The following is a 21,759-nucleotide window of genomic DNA, read 5'->3' as shown; positions in this document are numbered from 1 at the left end:
TGGTTCCTGCATCGCAGAAAGGCCAAGGGGTATACTCACAGTGTTTTGTGGTAAAAAAGCCAAACGGAAAGTGGCGTCCCATTCTCGACCTGCGCGACCTCAACAAGACCTTACAGAGCCAAAAATTCAAAATGCTCACGCTGCAGGAAGTAATCAGGTCAATTCAAGTGGGAGATTTTTTGGCGTCGCTGGATCTACAGGACGCGTACTTCCACATACCTATGTGTCAAAAACACAGAAAGTTTCTGAGGTTCATGGTAGGTCGGACACACTACCAATTCGCAGTGCTTCCGTTTGGTCTCAAATCCTCCCCAAGAACGTTCACAAAATGTTTGGCACCCGTGGCAGCCTGGCTGAGAAAGAAAGGGCATCATGTATACCCGTACCTCGACGACTGGCTTGTGAGGGGATCCTCCTCGGCGTCGACCAACGACAGCGTACAGGCTACTTTACAGCTTCTGCAACGACTGGGGTTCGCAGTGAACTTCGAAAAGTCCTCTCTAAGGCCCCCAAAGAGCTTAAAGTTCTTGGGAGCTCAATTCGAAACCCATTTGGGAATAGTGAAACCTTCCCTAGACAGAATGTCAAAGATCAAGCGACTGACGAGCCAACTACGTTTACATGGCACACTCTCAGTGAGAAAGTATGTGGCGATCCTAGGTTCCATGGCTTCCTGCATCCATCTAGTAGCCAACTGTCGATTGTTCATGAGGCCACTTCAGGAATTCCTAGCGGACAGATGGAAACAGGCCACGGGTCGGTGGTCAGACAAGTTAACCGTCGACGACGACGAAATCATCCGAGCCCTCCAATGGTGGAAAAGCGTTCACAATCTGGACAGAGGGGTACCTCTACAAGAACCAGAATTTCAGCGAACCATCATCACGGATGCATCCCTGACAGGCTGGGGAGCACACATGGACAACTACCAAACCCAGGGCAGATGGTCCCCGACCGAATCACTCCTACATATCAATGTACTGGAACTGAGGGCAGTGAGATGGGCCTTGAGGTCATTCCTCCCGCATATCAAGGGGTTGAGAGTAAGAGTGCTGACAGACAACACGACAGCCATGTTCTACTTGATAAAACAGGGCGGCACGAGGTCCAGGACCCTGTCCGGGGAGGCTCAAAAGGTATGGCACTGGGCTTTGAAACACAACATATCTATAGTGGCTCATCATCTTCCAGGAGTGAAGAACGTACAAGCGGATTCCCTAAGCAGAAGCATGGCCCAGATACACGAGTGGGAGATGGACACCATTCAGCTGCAGAAAATCTTCAAAAGATGGGGTCACCCCTCAGTGGATCTCTTCGCAACGAAGGAAAACAAGAAATGCGAGCAGTTCGCGAGCAGATGGCCTCAGAAAGGATCCCTAGGGGAAGCGTTCTCATTTCCATGGACAGACAAGTTCCTGTACGCCTTCCCTCCGTTTCCCCTTATATGGAGAACTGTACAATGGATATGCAGATACAAATGCCGGGTCATTCTAGTGGCACCGTATTGGCCGAGACAACCCTGGTTTTCCGACCTACTGCATCTGTCGTTGGAACAACCGATAACATTCCGGAAGGTTCCGAATCTCCTGTCCAGGGACAAGGGAACAGTGTGGCATCACAATCCGGACAGCCTCAAACTGACGGCCTAGCTCCTGACTTTTCGGAATTCGGCAATTTGAAAGTTTCGTCAGATTGCCGGAGAATTCTACAGGCGGCTAGGGCTCCTTCCACCAACAAGTCATACATCTGCAAGTGGCGAAGGTTCTGTATGTGGTGTCAAACGCAACATGAAATACGGCCTTTAGAAGTAACTCCAGAACAAGTTTTACCGTATCTTCTTCACCTGGCGGAGAGTGGGTTATCCTCGTCATCCATAAAGGTGCACCTGGCGGCCATCTCAAGGTTCACGAGGAGGAGACAGTCCTCTCCGTTATTCAGCGACAGACTGGTGAAACATTTCATGAGGGGTCTTTTTCTAATTTTTCCCCCAACTAAACGTTTTCCACCAATATGGAGTATAAATGTGGTGTTGGCGGCCTTAATGAAGCCACCTTTCGAGCCAATGTCCTCTTCATCCATGCAGTTCCTGTCATGGAAGCTGGCTTTCTTAATTGCCATTACATCGGCTAGAAGAGTATCGGAGCTACAGGCATTGGTCATAGACCCCCCATATATGAGATTCTTTAAGGACAAAGTGGTGCTATCAACTAATCCTACTTTCGTCCCGAAAGTTCCGACGGTCTATCACAAGCACTCGACCATTGTTCTCCCTACTTTCTTTGCGACCCCGTCATCGACGGCGGAAAAGGCTTTTCATACTCTAGATGTGAAAAGGGCGTTGAAATGTTATCTACAAAGAACACAAGAACTCAGAACTACCAGACAGCTGTTCATCGCATACGGTCCGTCGGCGAGAGGAAAGGCAATTTCCAAGCAAGGACTGGCTCGATGGGTCTCGTCGGCGATTGCTTTTAGTCACTCCAAGGCCGGGAGACCCCTACAAGGGCACCCTAGAGCCCATTCCACAAGATCGACAGCCTCTTCCACGGCGCTGTGGGCAGGAATTCCTCTGACAACATCTGCCAGGCGGCGGCATGGTCAGTCCCACACACGTTCACACGCCATTACTGCCTGGAAAGGCAGCATGCGGATGAAGTACAGATGGGTAGGGCAGTTCTGCGCCATCTGTTTCAACGAGGTAAGCCAAAAACGGTTAAGCTTTTGTCTTTTGCCTTGCCTATTCTGGTTCTTTAGTGTGTCTGTTTTGAGCAATATATATATATATATATATATATATATATATATATATATATATATATATATATATATGTATTATGAATATGTATATATCAGAAAATATGTTGCTGCTTACGTGCCTATATATTAGGTTTTGGGGTGTCTTTTGTGGTGTATGTTACATTGCATTCTCACCTCCTTCTTTTGGGATACTGCTATACAATCTATTCTAAGCATGTGAATCCATGAAAGATCCAATGCTGGAGAAGGGAGTAGTTTCTTACCTGTAACTCCATTTCTCCAGCGTTGGTATCTTTCATGGATTCACATGCGCCCACCAGCCTCCCCGGAATACAATGTACAAGTTATGTGCATAAGCAGGTTTCTCCTTTCTATTTTGGAGGGGCTGAAATCTGACGGGACCCGCGGGGGCTGGGCTTTTATACCGCTACGTCCTACGGGGCATGCGTGAACGGCCCCAAAGGGGATGTAGATGTGGATAGGACACACAAGTGTCGGAAGTTTTTTCCTATAGGAAACGACTATATATGTGTACCGAGGGTTCCCAGACTGACGACGGGGAATATTCTAAGCATGTGAATCCATGAAAGATACCAACGCTGGAGAAATGGAGTTACAGGTAAGAAACTACTCCCTTCTTGTCTGCTTCCACCCCACCCTATATCCTTTTCTAGTTTCTCCCTCATGTCCTTCCCTAGTGTTCTCCCCTATGCCTCCCACTCCCTTCCTCTTCTCTCCTCTCCCTACCTACTCTATGTTTATTGTTTATGTTTATTGAATTTATATAGTGCTTTACGCCAAAGCGCTTGTCCTGGTGCTCTCTGTCTCTCCTATCTTCTCTAACGGCTCCTCTAATGACTATCCGGCTCTCCTCACTAAACCTGGTAGGAAGAAGTTTAAAAAGGATATCCTGGTCTCCAACCCAGGCATCCCTATCGCTGACACCTATACCGATGCTGCCTCTAGGCAAACCTTCACCGACATCTCTTTGTCGTTCCCTTGCCAGACCTATGGACCCTTCATATGGTCTCTGTGCTTTCTCTTATTCTCCCATCAATGGTGGCACCCGGTGGGAGGCCCTCCTGGCCTCCTTCCACTCCTCTAAGGTCTTCATTAATGTTTACTTGAATGGTACCGTCTTTGTCCAAGGCCCTCGGGCCAATCTCCTCCTCTTTGATAGATGCTACCCACACCGCATCAATTTCCTTCCTTCTCCTGCTGTCCCCTCTCTTCCCTCCACAGCTTCCTCGCCTTCCCCTGCTGTCTCCTCCTTGGCAACCTTACCCTCTCTTCCTTCCTCTTCTACACCTCTGCACGGCATACCTCTGATTTGTACCCCCCCTGGAAGTCTTTCAAGGACGGCAACCTTCTCAATATTGCCGCTCTTAACTCTCGCTCAGCTGTCAAACACTCCTCTGACATCTGCCGCCTCCTGGAGGAACTTGACCCCGATGTCCTTGGTCTCACCGAGATATGGTTCACGGCCAGCTCTGTCACAAGTTTTGACACTCTCCTCCTTGACGGCTACAAGATCCTCTCCGCGCCCAGGCCCAACCGCTCCAGAGGGGGTGTAGCCCTGATCTTCCCAGAGTGGATTCCTGTCTCTGTTATTCCTACGCAGGCCTACTCCTCTTTCGAATGCCTCGTCTGCAGGCTCTGTCTCTATCCTAGCCATTCCCTTACTGTGGCTACTATCTATCGGCCACCTGGTCAGATCTCCTCCTTCCTCTCTGAATGGACTGACCTTTCCTCTTCCCTCCTGGTCTCGACCACTCAACTCCTCCTTCTTGGAGACTTTAAAATCCACATGGATGCTTGCTATCCTTTCTCTGGACTCTTTTGTGACCTCTGCGACTCTATCTCTTTCACTCTCTATTCTCCCCTCTGGCCCGACTCACTCTGCAGGGAACACTCTGGATGTTCTGATCTCCTTAGACCTTCCCCTTTCTATCCCTCTCACCACTCCTCTCTCCTGGAGTGATCACTTTCTCCTTTCCTCCCAGCTCAACCTCTCTTCCCCCCAGACTAAGCCAATTCCAGCACTGCCACCCACCTTCTCGGTTATCTGACCTATGAAGTGTGTGTCAGTTGAGGCTTTCGCCACCACTTTCTTACCCCCACCCCCTCTTTGGCTGACTCAAACCCTGACACAGCCCTTTCCTTGCTCCACTCTGCTATATCTGATACTCTCAATGCTCTTGCCTCTGTCATGAGGACCCGCCTGAAGCCCAAAGCCAAGTGCAATTCCTGATACGACTCAGACCTTGTCACCCTCAAACGCAAGTGCAGGGTGGCTGAGCGGAAATGGCGTGCTTCTGGTACATCCTCTGACAAACTGGTCTGCCGCCTGCTCCAAAGGCAATACCAGCTGTCATCCAAGCCTGCGTCTCTGCAGCATCTAACAACTCGGCCAAACTCTTTAAAATCTGCAAGGAACTGAACAATCCTGCTGCAGTCTCTACCTCTCTGGTCCCTTCCCAGGCCCTCTGCACAGCTCTGGCTTCTCATTTCATCTCTAAAACTCAGGACATTCAGTTCTCTCTCTATTCATCTCCCCCCTCTACTCCCTGCTCTTCCTCTGGCCCACCTGTGGCCATCTCTCCTTCCTCCTTCTCTGCCTTTGCCCTGTTCTCCCCAGACAAGGTTTCTAGACAAGTCCTATAAAACAGGATCATCCCTGTTCCTCCAAAACCATCAAGGACCACATCGACTCCCTGGCTCCTGCTTTGGCCGACTTCTGTAATCACTCCTTCACCACTGGAGTCTTCCCATCCCCCCTGAAGCTCTCCTGTGTGCACCCTCTTCTTAAGAAACCTTCTGCCGACCTGTCCTGCCCAGCTAACTATTGCCCAATCTCCATCACTCCCTTACTGGGCAAATTCCTGCAAAAGCTGGCCATCTCCCAGCTTAATCTCCATGAAGATCTGCTCACCAACCTTGATTCCAACAACCCCTGTGTCCTCATCCTACTTGATCTCTCTTCTGCCTTTGACACAGTCAACTATGCCATCCTGCTCAACCATCTCTGTGATACCCTGGGTATCGCTGGTCAGGACCTGGCTTGGCTGACTGCTTTCCTCTATGATTGACGCTCCCAGGTCCAACTTGGGTCCTTCCTCTTCTCTATCTCTATCTCTACCTGTGGCGTCCCCCAGGGGTCTAACCTCTGTCGCTGGCTGTTAAACCAATACCTGGCACTTCTTGCCCACCGCATTGCCTTCTCTGTCACAACTTTCAGTGCTATGCGGACAACACTCAGCTCATTTTCAGGCTACCTTCGGCCACCTCTTCTTTTCTCTCATCTCTGACTGTCCACTATCCAGGTGTGGTGTGCCGCCAATGATCTCTGCCTTAATGCCAGTAAGACTGGGATTCTCCTCATCGGCATACCAGCTACCTCCTTTCCTGTCACTCTCTGGCCAGCCTCTCTTGGCCCTCTTCCTGTCCCCACCTTTGAGACTAAAAACCTTGGGGTCATCTTCGACTCCACACTTTCCTCCTCTCCTCACATCTCTGACGTCTCTAAGAAGTCACACTACCAGCTGCACCTGTCAGAGGTATTCTTCCTTTCCTCTCCTTCCCCCAGAAGCTCACTGTCTCCAGAGCTCTGGTTCTCTCTAGGCCGGACTATTTCAACAGTCTCTTCCCAAATCTGCCTGCTTCTACTCTCCGCCCTCTGCAACTCATCCAGAACAGGATGAGAGACTTGTCCTTGGCCTCACGCCCAGGGATCGTATATCTCCAGGACTGAAATCTCTGCACTGGCTCCCAGTGGCCACAGGGATTAAGTTCAAAACCCTCTGCATTATCCACAAGCCCTTCTGGGGTCTGTGGCCTCAATACCTTCAACTCTCTCTTCCTAAATATGTTCCCTACCTCGAACTCTTCATTCATCTGCCTCCAATTCCCTCATGATCAGTCGCTTCTCCAGGCAACAAGTTGGTGGTAGATCTCTTTCTTCAGCTGGGGCCTCCCTCTGGAACAGCCTCTCTGAAACTTGAGGAGAACCATCTCCAGTTCAGGAAGCACCTCAAAACCTTCCTCTTTGCTTCTGCTTTCTCTCCTTCTTGCCGTGCTGAATTCCTGGCTGAAATTGTACTGGTTACCTGGTCACCCTCTGATCTCGGGCCCAGTTCGACTCCCCCGCCGGTTACACACCTGCACTGCCTCCCTGGCAACCCCTGCACTTGGAGACAGTTTTCTGTGTCGCTACAGTCCCCGACCAGCACTTGACACCTGATGTCTGCACTTACCCTTGCACTTGCCACCAGCTGGCCCAACTACTCTTATTGTTTTTATTTATTCTATTACCCCATGTGTACTGTACTGACCCCACCCTACTCCCACTGCGCACTTTTCCTCTTTGCCCTTCCCCTGCACTTGCGCATTATAAATGACACTTGGCCTAGTAGGATTGCTGTCTCTGTCTTCCCTCTGTTCCCCCTCCCTTGCCGCGTCGACCTTGAAACACTTGTGTATAGGCGCATTATAAATGCCATACCATATCATAACCAGTTGTGGCAGGTCTTGATCAAGCGGGGTGTACCAATGGAACTGGTAACTCGAATTCAACAGCTGTATAGCAAGAATGTATCTCTGGTAAGGTGGGGAAATGCTGGAGAATGTACCAATGAATTTAAGGTAGATAGAGGTGTGCACCTGGGCTGCGCCCTGGCGCCTCTTCTGTTCTCATTGTTTATAAATGATGTTATTCTGGCCCTTTTGGAAGAGTGTACTATTGGCGACCTTGACTCGCTGAAAATTGGTAATGGTGTGATTCCAGCATTATTTTTTGCGGGTGACGCCGTATTATTGACAACTTCCCCAATGGGGCTTAGGCAGAACTTGAATTGTTTCATTGATAATTGTTCTCACCATGGTCTGAAACTAAATAAATCCAAAATGAAGGTTATCGTTTTCAGACCAACAAAAATTAAAGATTGTGCATGTTTGATAAAAATCGAATGGGTTGAATTGGAACAAGTCCCCTATTATGATTCTTTCTGATATTAGATTTGCTGAAATTGGTACTTGGTCACTACAGACGAGCACATCCACATCTGGCTAGAAAGAGTGGGGAAGTAGGGACATTGTATCTCAAACATGGTGAAAGGACAGTTTTACCAGCCCTAAACATCTATAAAATCCAATTCATCCCAGCTGCTTTATATGGGGAAGAACTGCAGGGCTACTGCAAAGGAGACCAACTTGAGATTTTCGAGTACATGTTCTAAAAAACTTGTTGCGTCTCCCGAAAAGTTTCCGGAATGCTCTTTTGCAGATGGAATGTGGTCTCGAGACAATCACTACCCAATTAGTCTGGAAACAGATATTTTATTGGCTTAGACTATGGACATCTCTAGACCTGATAAGGTTTAGAGAGGCAATTTTAGTTTTATTAAATATACCAGGTGGGCAGACATTGCCATCGGCAAGTCATGTTAAAAACAATTCAAATGGTTGGACTTATACGCCATTTGGGACGATACAGAGACTATATCAACTTCCACGAGAGAAGAAGTAAAATCTGCTATAAAGCTGTTAAATTGTGAGACAGCGATTAACAGTTGCCTAAAATTAAAGCTGGGCATGAATTATGTGTGTTTAAAAACTGAGCAAGGTTTTGAGAGATATCTGGATCTTATAAAACCTGCTTATGCACATAGATTGTTTTTGGAACTCAAACAGGTACTTTAAAAACCTCAAAATGGATGAAAAAGTGGAAAAGCCAACCATTGCAAAGTTGTCCGCTTTGTAATTTGAGGACTGAGTCCTTAATTAATGCACTTCTTGCTGTTTTGTGATGCACTTGTTGTCTTATGAAGACAGTATTTGATACTGCTATTTAGCAAAGCTACTATTACTTGCCCAATGGAAGCCGTAAAATTATGCCAGTCCACCAATAACATTAATGATGTATATTTTGTAGCAAAGTTTGTGCACCGAGCATGGATACAGCGGAGCCTATTGGTTAATCACATAAAATAAGAAATTGGGGTAGAAACTATTGTAGTATTCACCGGTACTAATTATCCATATAATGTTGTAAGCCTGCTTTTATATTATGAATTTTCATTATTGTGTTTTAGAGGAGTTTTATATCAGAATTTTATTAGGTGCAGCTTCCAGTAAAAAGAAAATTAATTGTTGTGTTTATAATGTAACATGATTAATGTATATTTTTAATTTTACCTTTGATGTATGAATTTTGTACTATGATGAATTGCTAATGACAAATGTCGAATAAAGCATATATGATGATGATCAATCTTCACTGGTTTCTCCATGTGAAGCCATCAGCTGACTTATCTATTGCAAGCATGGCACTACCGTCTTCAAAGATCACATTTCCTATACTCGTGCAACACAGAACCCCACAAAGCCCTCTGTTAACCAGAAAGTAGTCACTCTGTGATGAGGTTTCATGGAGAACTGAATGAAAAGTACACTGTTTATACCCTTGGTGTAAATCATGCCAAATATCATGTAGATCCCACATCTCCATATGAGTCACAAGACCTGGCCTTAATCTCATCATGCAAGCTAACAGTGCCTGACTTATCCAATGCTGCATTTAAAGTTGAATGAAAGTCTCCCTCAAGTATCACCTCCGAATCACCCATGGTAGCTAAAACATCCCCATTGTCTTAAAATAGTCTGCCTGCACTACATTTTGACGCATAAACATTGAAAAGCACCAAGCACCTGTTTTCCACATGTATCTTAATTGCAACATACCTACCCTCTGAATCTACATCCATCCTATTGGCTGTATGTCTTAGCAGAATAGCCACACGCCTGGAGTTTCTGGCAAAAGTGCTAGAAAACTCTTTCACAAACGGTCTGTTCATAATGTAATCCTCCTGTTCCAATGTTTCCCGCAGGAAGAACATATCTGAATGCTTCCTGCTTAGGAAATTAAGGACATTCTTCCTTTTAACAGGATTATTAATGACTTTTACATTCCAGCACAAAAGGTTTAAACAATTTGTCATAGTACTAGCCTAAAAACAGATGTGACAATATTCAGATCATGTGCATTATTGAACATAAGGCCCAATAGACAAGGCAAGTTATGTAAGCTCATGTGAGAAAGTAAAGGAGCTTCCACTGCAAACTGCCCTGATATAAGAAGCGTCAATACATACAAGAGGGAAGACAGTAAAGAAAGGACAAGAGAAAAATGAAACAAAAAAAAAAATAAGAAAGAACATAACTGGGAAAAACACACACACCAAACCATACAAACTGCCACAAGAAATAGGATAGCAGAAGGGAGAACAGCAGCCGCCCCATGCCACAACAGAATTGGCAGGAGAGTTACAACAATTTCTTCAACTGAATGATGAAAGGTAAAGGAATGAATGAACATTAAACAACGTAGAGGTCATTGCAGGATTTAACCTCTACTACATTCAAAGTCCTAGTCAAACAAAAACAACTAAGAACCTACATCTTAGTTGCAATACCCCATCACAGTTTGTGGCTTAGCCCAATGCACCGACAGGATCCTCACAGCACATATCAAAATGTAAAACACAGCAAACGTTATCACAGTACAATAAGAAGGTAGACAGAAATGGCAACAAAGTAAAGAAAAATGCTAACATTAATCTGAACAAGCCTCATGTGGTTAAACACATGAATAGTTCCTAAATCATCCCAGGGAAATAAGAGCCCAGCACTAGCATTATCATGAATAACACATAAGCAGGTAATCATGAAAAAGGGGGCAAATTCCAGCGCAAAGGTGTAAAGAATAAGCGCACCATATAGTATTTCCCAAGCAGTGTCCAGTGTATAATATCCAATTCTGGTTTCATATATTGTCCACACTGCAACAGTCAGCACCACAAACACGGGAACAAAATCCACCCAAAGGATGAAATGGTCAAGAAAGACTTTGAGTATGTAACTCCACCCCTGCTTCCGCTCTTCAGATTCCTACTGCATGTCATGCTGGAAGGAGTCCTCGTGTTTTTCTCTGCAGAGAGAGCTTAAAAATCCAGTGATTTTGAAAATCTCTTCACTACAACATCTTTTTTGTTTTCTTCTTCAAAATAACATCTTCTCCAGAAGGCACATCAACCTCTTACCACAGATAAGTGTGGGGTGCAAAAGTATGCAAGGGAAAAATACCTTTTCAAGGGCTGCTCCACATGCAGTCAAGGCTGTCCCACCAGATAACATCAGGAGTTTTGGGCTTCAAAGAAGGTAAGTAAACCTCTTTACTACGGCACACCAACTAGGCGATTCTTTTCTGGGGACCACCCAGGTTCCAGCTAGCCACCATGCTGGTAGGGTCTGCCATGACGCCTCAGCAAAGGCTGTTCCCAGTGCGTATACCCAGGATCTTTCGTAATCTGTCACCAGACCTCAGTCCAAAGGCACTTCAGTCTGTGCTAGGGCCTGTATCAGGGGAGCTGTCCCAGAGGGTGTGTTGCCTTGAACCAGGATTCTTCCAGAGGCCATTCCACACAAAGTGCCGGGTCTTCGCTGAGGGCCTGTGGTAGCAGCAGATTCTACATGCAGATTGCCTACAGGGTGTGCTTCAGCAGCTACAGTCTCCATCTCTACACTTCACCTGTGGGTCAAAATGGCACACTGGTCTTCTGTGGTAACAGCCTCAGGTTTGGATTCAGGCCAGACATTGGGAGATGCTTCTGATGCAGTGGGGTAGGAGTCTTGCAGAGAGGGTCTTACCTCCAGCTCCTCTGGGTATCTCGGGCTTCACCCTTTTTTCCCCATGGGTGGAGGGTCCACCAGTATGAGGGGCTACTCTGCACAAACACTCACAGTGTCCCACAGTACTTGGAACTCAAAGTCATCTCTGGCCCATAAGGAGGTTCTCCTCATACCCATTATTTGAGAGATTTCAGGATCTTCTGCACCCCCATGAGGCAATATTTTAAATGCCTAGTGAGGGAAGTTACAGTTTACAGATATATCTCAGCCTTGTTCTAGTGCAGGTTCAACTGACAATGCTCAGGCAATTTCCACTCGGGGAACTGGCAACCACCTGTCTCAGGTACCACACCTCTCTAAGCAGACCCTGCAGCTCGACTTCCATATGCACCGTCAGTGCTGCCACCATTCCTGCCACTGCTTCCACCCATGCCATTGAACCCACCACTGACCATGGGTACTCTCCCTCTCCCTTGACTGCTTCTGTTCTGGCAGGGGATGATGCAGGGGCCACAGACATGTTTAAGTATGACATGGAGGAGATTTCTATGTCATCAAAAGCCTTACATGTGAGGGTTCAAGGCATCATGGAGGTTTTGGGGAATCTTATGCCTGAAAGTCCCCAGGTGGATCAAGTGGTTCTGTCATCAGTCCTCACTTTGAAATGTGCATATAAGTCAAATATCCATATTTAGCCTGATGTGGTAGGGAAGGCAGTCAAACTTTGGGAGCAACCAGTATCTGTTCTGCTAGGATCTTCGAAAGGAGACCTTCACTACCAGTCTCTTCCTGGGTCATCTTCTGCCCATTCCACCATAGTGGCAGCATCTACTCTGTTCGGAATAGGGCAGTCTTCTTCTTCATCATCCCAAAACCCCTGGAGATGAGATGACTACGTCTTAGACTTTGTGGATAAAACGATTCACCAGAACTCCTTCCCCTGTTTTAGACAAGCTAAAACGGAGGCACTAGTTGCACCTGCCAACTTGAAGTTCTGTTAGGAGTGTGTGTACTATGATAACTTGCTCCCAGCAAAGAATCAGGCGAGTTTCTGGTTTGATTTGGCTGAGATTCTCCAAGTGGTTTAAGACATGATTGAGGCATCCAACCACCATTTGGACACTGCTGCTTTGGGGATGGCCACAAGTGTGGCTCTCTGCAGATATCTCTTGAGGGCCACCAAGTTTTAGCCAGATGTACAAGGGATGTACCCTTTAATGGTGTCAAACTCGTCAGTCAGATATGGATTAGGAGTGGGAATGGGGAACACGGAAGCACCAGCACCGTTCTTAATGGTGCCAGTGCTTCTTTGATGGTCTGCCTACCGTGGCCGCTGTGCCCGGCAGGTTCCGACCTGTCGGACACATCGGCTCCAGCAGGCAGACCTGTAGTATGCCGGTCCGGAAATAACGGTGCTGGTAATCTTACCAGCACCGTTGTTTCCGGACCGGCATACTTATAATGAAGACCATTCTCTTCTACAGAAAAGAAGAGAGAAAGAAAGATCCTAAGCTGTGGCTTAGTTAAGTACGGGTGTCTGGTTTCTAACCTTCACCCCAGAGTTCGGGTGAGACTCTGGTGTCTCAAACATTCAAAAAATGTGCTGAAAAGAAAAATGTCCATTCAAATTCCTTTTGTACTCAAAATGATGTTGTCTCCCAAACATAGGTTTACATCCCTTCTCCAGAGGTATACAGATTTTCACTGGGAGTCTTTGTACCCTAAAGCCAAAGAATGTTCTTTCCTGGATCCTCCATCTTGAAGATCCACATTTGTCATCCTCAAGTAGACATCATTCTTCCTTGCTCTGATTTACTGTTTCTTTATGTTCTAGTGGTTTGCTGCTTTTCTTAATCCAGGGTGGACTTTATGCGGTTCTTTGGTTTTGTTTTCCCTCTCCTGCGTTATACTTGTCGCTGACACCTCGCAAGCTATGGGCTTTTCTGATGCTTTTGCTGTTTCGGTTTTGTTTGCCCCGTCCTGGAGCATGTTCTTGGTCTGCCCCACTTGGGCTATAGGTTTCTCTTGCCCCTTCATTTGCTCTCTTTCATTCGCCATGTCCTCGGGTATGCATTCGTTAGGCCCCTCACGGGTTATAGGCTTTATTTGCCCATTTGTTTTTTTTAAATTTTCCCCATCCTTAGGAATGCTCTCAGTTGTCCCCTCACAGGCTAAGGGCTTTTTTTGGCCCCTTCATTTGTTACGGTTCGTTTTTTCGTTCACCCCCCTGAGCCCCCCCCCCCTCGGTATGCTTTCAGTTGGCCACTCAGGCGCTACAGGCTTCTCTGGTCCTTTTGGTGACATTTCTCCATTCAGACTTACCTCTCGCCTTTGCTGGTGGTGATGGCACTTCCTGCCTCAGCAGCCCCTCTCTGGCTCGTGATTCTGCCTTCTCTGCCCACCACAGCGTCTGCTTAGTACACAGCCCCAACTCTGGTTGGCTCTCCAAATCTACATCCCTCGCTCCACTGTGGATGCTTTCCCTATTACTGCTTGTTTGTCGATCTTTAAGTTGCTTCCTGGAACAGCAGGAGAAACTTGATTGGTGCTGGCTTCCACAAGCACTTGATGACAAATGCAGGTCAGAAACAGAACCTTCCACATTAAATGTCCCTGTACATTATTACTGTTCTCACTTCCCATGTAACCAATAAACATGTCGGTCTTAAGGGCAAGGGAAGGTGGGTTGTTATCCTTCTTGAACCACTTGCCCTGTCCCCTAGAGAGGGTTTTGTATTACGGGCTTGCCTCCATAATCCCATATGGTGAGGCCCGCTGTTGGACAGAAGAGACATATTCTTTGGATTTGTCACACTGACCACATACATCTAATACTGCTTTAACTTACTGCATTTGAAAAACATACATATGCCTTCTGAATCATATTCACAACATCTTGAACATTTCCTTGTAAACTGCATCAAACTTTTGATAGTGGCTGGAGACAAATATAATTTCTGACATTTCAAAAATGGTTTTGCAAGTGTCCACATATGCGCTGTGATCTATGAAAATTTTAATCTGAATATACTTGAATCTTTACAGTGTTTTCTTTCTTCTGCAATATTGAATAATGAGTACTCTTTGTCAAGCTAGGAATACTTAGTACCATATAACAGAAAAAAACAGCATCCTATGTATAACCTGAGCAACTCTTTTAGGGTAATGTGCACTGCAACCAATGAGGTGGAGAGTCCCTTAGAACTGCCACTGCCCACACGCAGTTTTCATAATCTAGCTGTATGTTATGCTGAAGGGAGTCCTAAAATTCTATCCTACAGTCTAGATGTGTAGGTTGTCTCAGTCATACAATTGAGATTTCCGGTTTCTGCCAGTCATCTAGCAAATGAGTGGTACTTGATGTCTTTGCTTATATGGATGAAAAGATATCAAATGATGTGGACTTTCCTTGAAATAAATTTGAGAACAGTTGTTTTACCAATTCAGCTGATTGTGTTAATCCAGAATATCAAGGTGCTGTTTTGATAGCACTGCCATTCATGACATTGTAAACATAATAGGTAGAGTTGTTCTCTAATGTGCAATTTTAGCAAAAGGATCTTCATGGGCGTGGGGAGGCTTAACCATACTACTTTTGCTCTTTAAATATCATTTGACAAATCTTGCAAAAACTGGAAAATGTGGATATACTGAAGCTACAACTGTCCTAACCTATGTTAAGAATGTGTAAAAACTCAAAAATGAGAAACACAGGTTCTCAACATGTATTTTTATTACTGTTTGCAAAACCATTGCTCTACAGAACCAATGCCCCATCCTGCCCTTGGAAGTTTAACAGTGTTCCTATATCATTTATCATATATCTTTCACTTAGGCCTACAGGTAGTCAACACAACATGGTTCCACATAACGATTTTATACCAATATGGACTCTCGATTTCATAGCAATTTACATTGCAGTTTGTGTATAAAATGCATCGCAATCCAGAATGATTAATGAATTCAACAGAAAATATAATTTGTTGCAGATATGAATGATTTACAGTTTGTTACTTATTAATAGCTGGATGAAAGTTCAAAATCTAGAAATAACATACATTGATTCTCTTACTAGGTTATTGTCAAGGGACCAGTATACTACATTATCCCTATGGTGACAGTCAACAAATGAATGTACTGCCAGGTAAGTGTTTGTTTAAAGTCTGAGTATTGATATCTATTTCAGCATCTGTTATTACATTTAAATGCTGTCCTTTCACAAGTTGTTGACAATTTTAGAGTGTTAGTTGTTTTATATTTCAACATTAATATCATTATTATTACATATTGCTATAGTGCAAACATTGCTTGGGAGCAACAGGGCTCTGTACAGGTCATTGCAAAACTGAAGGAGGCTTGGTGCAGTCTAGATTGCCACCAAGATATAGTTCCAGAAGACTGGATTGTGGCATGAGAAGGGCTGTTTCCTAGGTGTCCCATTGTGAGCAAGTCTTTTATCCAATCTGGTGATGGACTTACTGTGAGATGACTATTTGCCTCCAAATGTTTTTAGATTGGCCATCAGGTTGAATAGCGTACTAGTCGTGGTTCCCTTGTAGGTCAGGCACACATCTTTGAAACAGATCTTTGCCAGGATGGGACGCCAGTGTTATTCACGCTAGGCGATGTCAAGTTTCCGAGAGCCTGTGATTATTGAGCTAATGTGTTTATTATGATTAGATAGTACTTTATAAGGAAAGCTTTCTTCATAGTTCTTCATACAAATTTTGGATTTACTTGCCTTCCATGGAACATTTGCATCTCAAATACTCAAAAAATCTTAATCAACTGCGCTAGAAAAAAATATATGTTGCCATTAGTAATGGAGCTGAATGAAATATGTAAACCGACCTTCTGATATCTGCAATTAACCATTTCTAGCACTTCTAACCTATTGTTACGCTCAGCTGGTTCCCACGGGGGCGTCGACCGGAACTGGGCCACTGTTACTTCCACCAGCGTGACGTGTAGCGCCGAGATGACTGACTGGACTGGCCCGCTCAGCCTAGTTTGTCTGGCTCGCAAGAATATTCTTCTGCAAAGGAGAAGAGGAATTAACCACCCTTGGAATTGAGTGTCAACCCACCTTCCCCACTCCCGTTGTCTTCCCACTGATCACTCTTGATGTCCCCTCCTTAGTCTCACCTGATGGTTTGGAAGGATGAGCTCTCCATCCTGCGTCGACCGCAGGGGCGCGTTGATGACCAGTTACTTCACTGGCGTAGAGGAATTGGTGAGTTCCAGTATTGACTCTAAAGTCCAATTGCTCATAAGAGTTCAAATGTCTGCTCTTCACTCTGTCCGATTCCTTGCAAGTTGCCGATTAATCCACTCGAAGATTTCCAAATGGCACTCGGTAAGATTCAGGTAAGTCTATTGTGTTTTTCCCCTTCGGGGCCGGGGTACGGCGATGAAGCAGAGGTGACTGTGCCGACCCGAGATGAGGTGAGACCCCCGTGGTAAATCAGGTAAGTTTTGTGGGGGGTAACTGGTATTGTCCTTGCTTTCTCCTCTTAGGGGCCGGGGTACGGCGATGAAGCAGAGTTGACTGCGCCGACCCGAAATGAGGTGAGTACCTCCCGTGATAAATCAGGTAAGTCCTTGGGGGTAGCTTGTATGGCCTTAGAGAGTCCCCTTGCTCACCTTGCTGTCTTTGTCTCCATAGGTGTCGGAGGGCGGCCGCGAGATGGAGAGAGCGTGATGGAATGCTGAAGTACCGCCAAGCAGGTGAGTTCAGCGCGGGGCCGTAGGAATGCGAAGCGATGCTTCAAAGACTTCTTTCTTTCAGTTCCGTGGCGAAATGGATCAGGATCCAGGTAAGGATTAAAGTTAAAACTCCTGTTCTAACCTTTATCCTTTTTGTCTTCTTGTTTCAGGAGTCCCAGGACTGAAGCGGGCTTGGCTGAAGACTGGAGCTGCTGAAAACACGGTGAGCGTTACGCTGCAGCAAGCAGAATAACGCGAAGCACGTGTGGCTGTCCGGGCGTGGTTTAAATAGCCTTGGAAGAAGATCCAGGTGAGTATTCTTCCACAGCCCCACCCAAGTAACAAAATAGTCCCTTCAGTAAAATAGTCCCTCCTAAGCCTCATTTGGCTTGAGTCTTCAAGCAGCATGGTCTGCCTCAGGTGAGTATGCAGCATGGTCTGCTTCAGGTAAGTTATCAATAATGAGCCTGGCACCCATGGCGCCAGGACTGACTTTATCTTTATGAGCCTGGCGCCAGAGGCGCCAGGACTGTACCCAAACAGTCCCTAACTGGGGCTTTTGGGCATGCTCCAAGTGGCATGATGCCTGCTTCTGGGGCTGCTGGGCCTGGTCTGGTCTTCCGGGGGCAGGCATCATGACACCTATTTTGTTGGATTACTAAGTTAACTGTCTATTGCAGAAGTCATTTGTCATCCTGGGATATTCACTGATATTCATAAACATTGATTTTCTCTCACTTGCTGCGCTCCCTCCCTTCCAACTGATTGGAAACGCCTGTATTTGCATGAGGGTTGGGAAATGCTGATTGCCGAAATATAGCCTCCACTTTAAGAAAACATTTAGAATGTTTTGGATGCCTTTACTCATTTTGTCTCTTCACATGCAAGATCCATTCTCCGCCTTTGTGTCACCAACTGCTTCCCCGATTTTTTCTTTTTCTGCCTACTTGGTGTGTTGGGATTTGTCACACTCTGTGACACGATCTTTTTTGGGCTTTGCTGCTAGCTGTTCACTCATTTCTTTTTATTCTAAATGGTAGTTTTACTTCCTTGCAGTGACATGCCCCCCTCAAGTGCATATGCTGTATACTACAGCCTTCAAGCAGCAGTGTATTTGATCTAGGAAGTAGTTCTCAGTGACAATGAACATCATGCATGTGTCTTTTGTTTGGGAATTCATCATCCAGTGAGTTCATGTGTATTTTGTGACAGAATTGACCCAAGGCAACTGTGAAGCCACCTTCTTTCCATTTAAGAATGGAACAGGTATCATATATGCCTGGAATCATAAGTCAAGATGAGGCTGTGCCTGCAGCTGCGATACGTTTTTCGGCATCCACCTTTGGTACCAAGGTGAAGACCACTGCACCCCCCTACCCCCAATTTCAGGTCTTTACAGGTTTGTTTAGGGGGAATACCTTGGCGATAACAGCTATTGGTATCCCTTGGTGAGAAACCGTCAGTACATCCACGTGCCAAAGCGTGAGTACCATTTGGATGTAAAGTATCCGGACAAGATTCTTGCAACTTCACACTGGAAGACTTGTGCAAGCTTGACAACATCATTACAGTACAGAGGAAAAGCTCTGCTACCTCTGAATCATCAGCAAACAGGCAGACACTGCTCTGGAGTTATTTCCTCCAGTAGAGTCGCTTTGGTCCATTTCAGAATACCTGATAAAGTTGCATCATCGATACCCAATATTACCAGCACTTCTTCTGAGTCCTCTCTATCAGAAAAACATGACAAAATCTTCCATCACAAAAAAAAGGCAAATCTCTCTCTCGTTCAGCACTGAGTTTGGTACAAGAAATTGTAAGAAAAAGTGTTTTAGGAAAAGCATAGGCAATCTATTTTGGTACTGAATAACCAAGTAGCATCAGTAAATCTTGTTTCTAATTCTGAAGATTTTGATCTTACCAAATATTTTACTGTTCCTTTCAGATGAGCTTTTCAGTACTCTAGCTAGGGCTAAAACTCTGGCTTTTGAAACTTGTTTTTCTCCTGGAGTCCAAGAGCTCCCGATGACAAATGCCCAGATTCCTACTGAGGTAGTTTTGACAAGCATTCCGGTCCCCAGAACTGTATTGTTAATATCTTTAAAATCCTCAAGCTGCATCTTGTCTTCTTGAGTCACCCAATAGGGTTGATTAATCTACAGCCCTTATACGGTCAGAAGACGCATCTCTGAAACTTATCATAGAGAATTTAAAACTTCTCACCTTGGCAGCAATGAAGTTGTTCAGGAAAAATGGCGTCATAAGACCTATGCTGGACCTCTACAATCTAAAACAGTTTCTTCTTGTGGAAAGATGTCATATGGTAACGGTTCCTTTGATTCTGGTGGTGCATCAGTCAGGTGACTGGATGTGTCATAAAATCTTCAAGATACATACTTTTACATCCCATTTGTTAAAGAGCATGGCCCCAATCTGAGGTTCATGATGGGAAAGAGCCACTATCCATATACTTCCATTCCTTTCAGCATAATGTCAGCTCCCAGAATATTCACAAAGGGATTATCTGTAGTGCATGCTTGCTTACAGCTAAAGAATGTTCATGTGTACCCTTACCTAGATGATTTGCTGATCCCCGAGCATGGTAATTCAAAAGATTCAGATATCCTGCAGTACTATGTGCGAACTAGGATTTTCAGTCAACATTCCCAATTCAATTCTGATTCCATATCAGAGAATCCAGTTCATTTTAGGAGAGCTGGATACTACTTTGAACTATGCTTTCCTTCCCCAGGACAGAGGCTTAGTGAGTTGGCTTGGTGTTTTCAGAGGCTTCTCAGCTTGATCTAATTATGCATCTACCTGGTCTGAAATGAGGATTTTACATTGTCAATTAGACAGCAGCTGAAATCAGTTGTCCAAATCCTGTATGAATCCTGTATGAGTCACCCTGGTTTGGTGGAGCCAATCTGAGACTCTCCGGAGACAACAGGCTCTTCAGATTATGGTGGGGGAACTCTTCTTCATCAGAGATCTCTTAGTCTTGCATCAGATGAGGATGTAAAGGATCACATAAGCGTATTGGAGCTGAGGGGCACTTTCCACACCCTAACGTCATTCCTTCCTTAAATTCAGTGAAAGATGGGTCAGATTTCTGCAGACAATGCTACAGCCATGTTTTATTTAAACAGACACAGAAGGAAATGTGCTAGTAGGCCCTCCAGAACCACCTTTTTCCGATTGTGTCCCATCTGGTAGAGAAGAGAACCATGTAAGTAGAAAGTCCAAGGAGATGAGTTTCTGCTCCATACAAATAGAAAATTAACTTGTCAGTGACAAAGGTGCAGTTTATCAGATGGGGATTTCCAGTATTTGATTTGTTTATAACACAGCGTAATGCACTTTGTCCCCAATATGCATGATGGAAAGGGAAGAGAAATCATTCTCTTTGAGATACCCTTCTGATAAAATGGTCAAGAATGAATCTTTTTGCCTTTTCTTCTCTTCCTTTGATCCACAATACTCCGGTGTTCAGACTAGCACAGAGCTCCACAATTATCTTATTCATCCTATTTTGGCCATACCATATCTGTTTTTGGGTCTCCTAGAATTGGAATCTTTTTCACCGATAGATATTCTTCACATTGCAGATACCCTGACTCAGCAGAAAAGACAGGTACGTCATCCCTTCCTACAATGACTAAACTTTAAAGTTTTGTTCCTAAGAAGTTAGCTCTTACCCATTTACACCTTTCTGGTCAGAGTTGGAGTATTATGGCGGCTGCCGGAAAAGAGACAATGAAAAAGCGATATAAAAGTGAATGGTTGTGTTTTTGTTATTTGGCTCTTGTCCAAAATATAAACCCACTTCAGGCCTCAATAGAAAATGGCATGTCATTCACCTCATACTAAGCCTTTACAGGTGTTAAGACTGACACATGAAAGCACTACCTTTTGGCGCTAGGTGCCTACCTAAATATAGAAACAAGTCTGTTTCTTTATCAAATGAAGCCACAAGGCATCATTTAGAAGGATTTGTTCCCTCATGACCTCCCATTAAAGAGCTGATGCTTCAATGGGATCATAATCTTATGTTAGCTGTGTTGTTGTGCTAACATTTTGAACCAATGACTTCCTACGATATAGATATGTTGACCTGGAAAACTGTTATTTTGGCAATCAAAACTGGTGACAAGCCCTTTGCTCAAAGGAACCCTGCCTCAATGTTCATAGGGATAAGGTGGGTCTTTGCACAGTCTCATCCTATCATAAAATAGTTTTTGATTTCCATCTAAATCAAGAGGTCTTTCTCCTAGTTTTTCATTCTTCACGTCACACCTCCCCAGCAGAAAGGCATTATACAATTTGGATAGCTCAATAATTTTGAAATTCTATATAGAATGTACCGAACCATATAGGTCCAATTGTTTGGAACTCATGGTAGTATGTTGCCTGGCAATATGGCGGCTAATTCCACTATTGCTAGTTGATGGGTGTTTCTTGCATAGCAAAAGCTTATGACGTGCGAGGCTCTGCACACACTGCAGGCTCATTCTAACAGAATCGAGGCAGCATCATTGGATTTTAGAAGGCATGTCTCTATTTCGGAAATGTTCAGGGCTGCCACTAGGGACACTCCTCTTGTTTTTCATA

The 21,759-nt window shown here is 45.0% G+C and overlaps 1 protein-coding gene across 1 annotated transcript in view; it reads left to right on the top strand.

Annotated features, from left to right (window-relative positions):
* The window catches only part of CRY1 (cryptochrome circadian regulator 1), a 232,938-nt gene that overhangs the window by 161,616 nt on the left and 49,563 nt on the right, over positions 1-21,759 (top strand). The window contains exon 11 of the mRNA XM_069628274.1: positions 15,518-15,586. Coding sequence (XP_069484375.1) covers positions 15,518-15,586 — 69 coding nt within the window. The remainder of the gene's footprint in view (positions 1-15,517; positions 15,587-21,759) is intronic.

The sequence above is a fragment of the Ambystoma mexicanum genome, chromosome 12 (genome assembly GCF_040938575.1).
Source record: "Ambystoma mexicanum isolate Mex_15411 chromosome 12, UKY_AmexF1_1, whole genome shotgun sequence".
NCBI classification, from domain to species: Eukaryota; Metazoa; Chordata; class Amphibia; order Caudata; family Ambystomatidae; genus Ambystoma; species Ambystoma mexicanum.
Note: the sequence above shows the minus strand (reverse complement) of the source record. Positions and strands in the feature narration are given on the sequence as shown.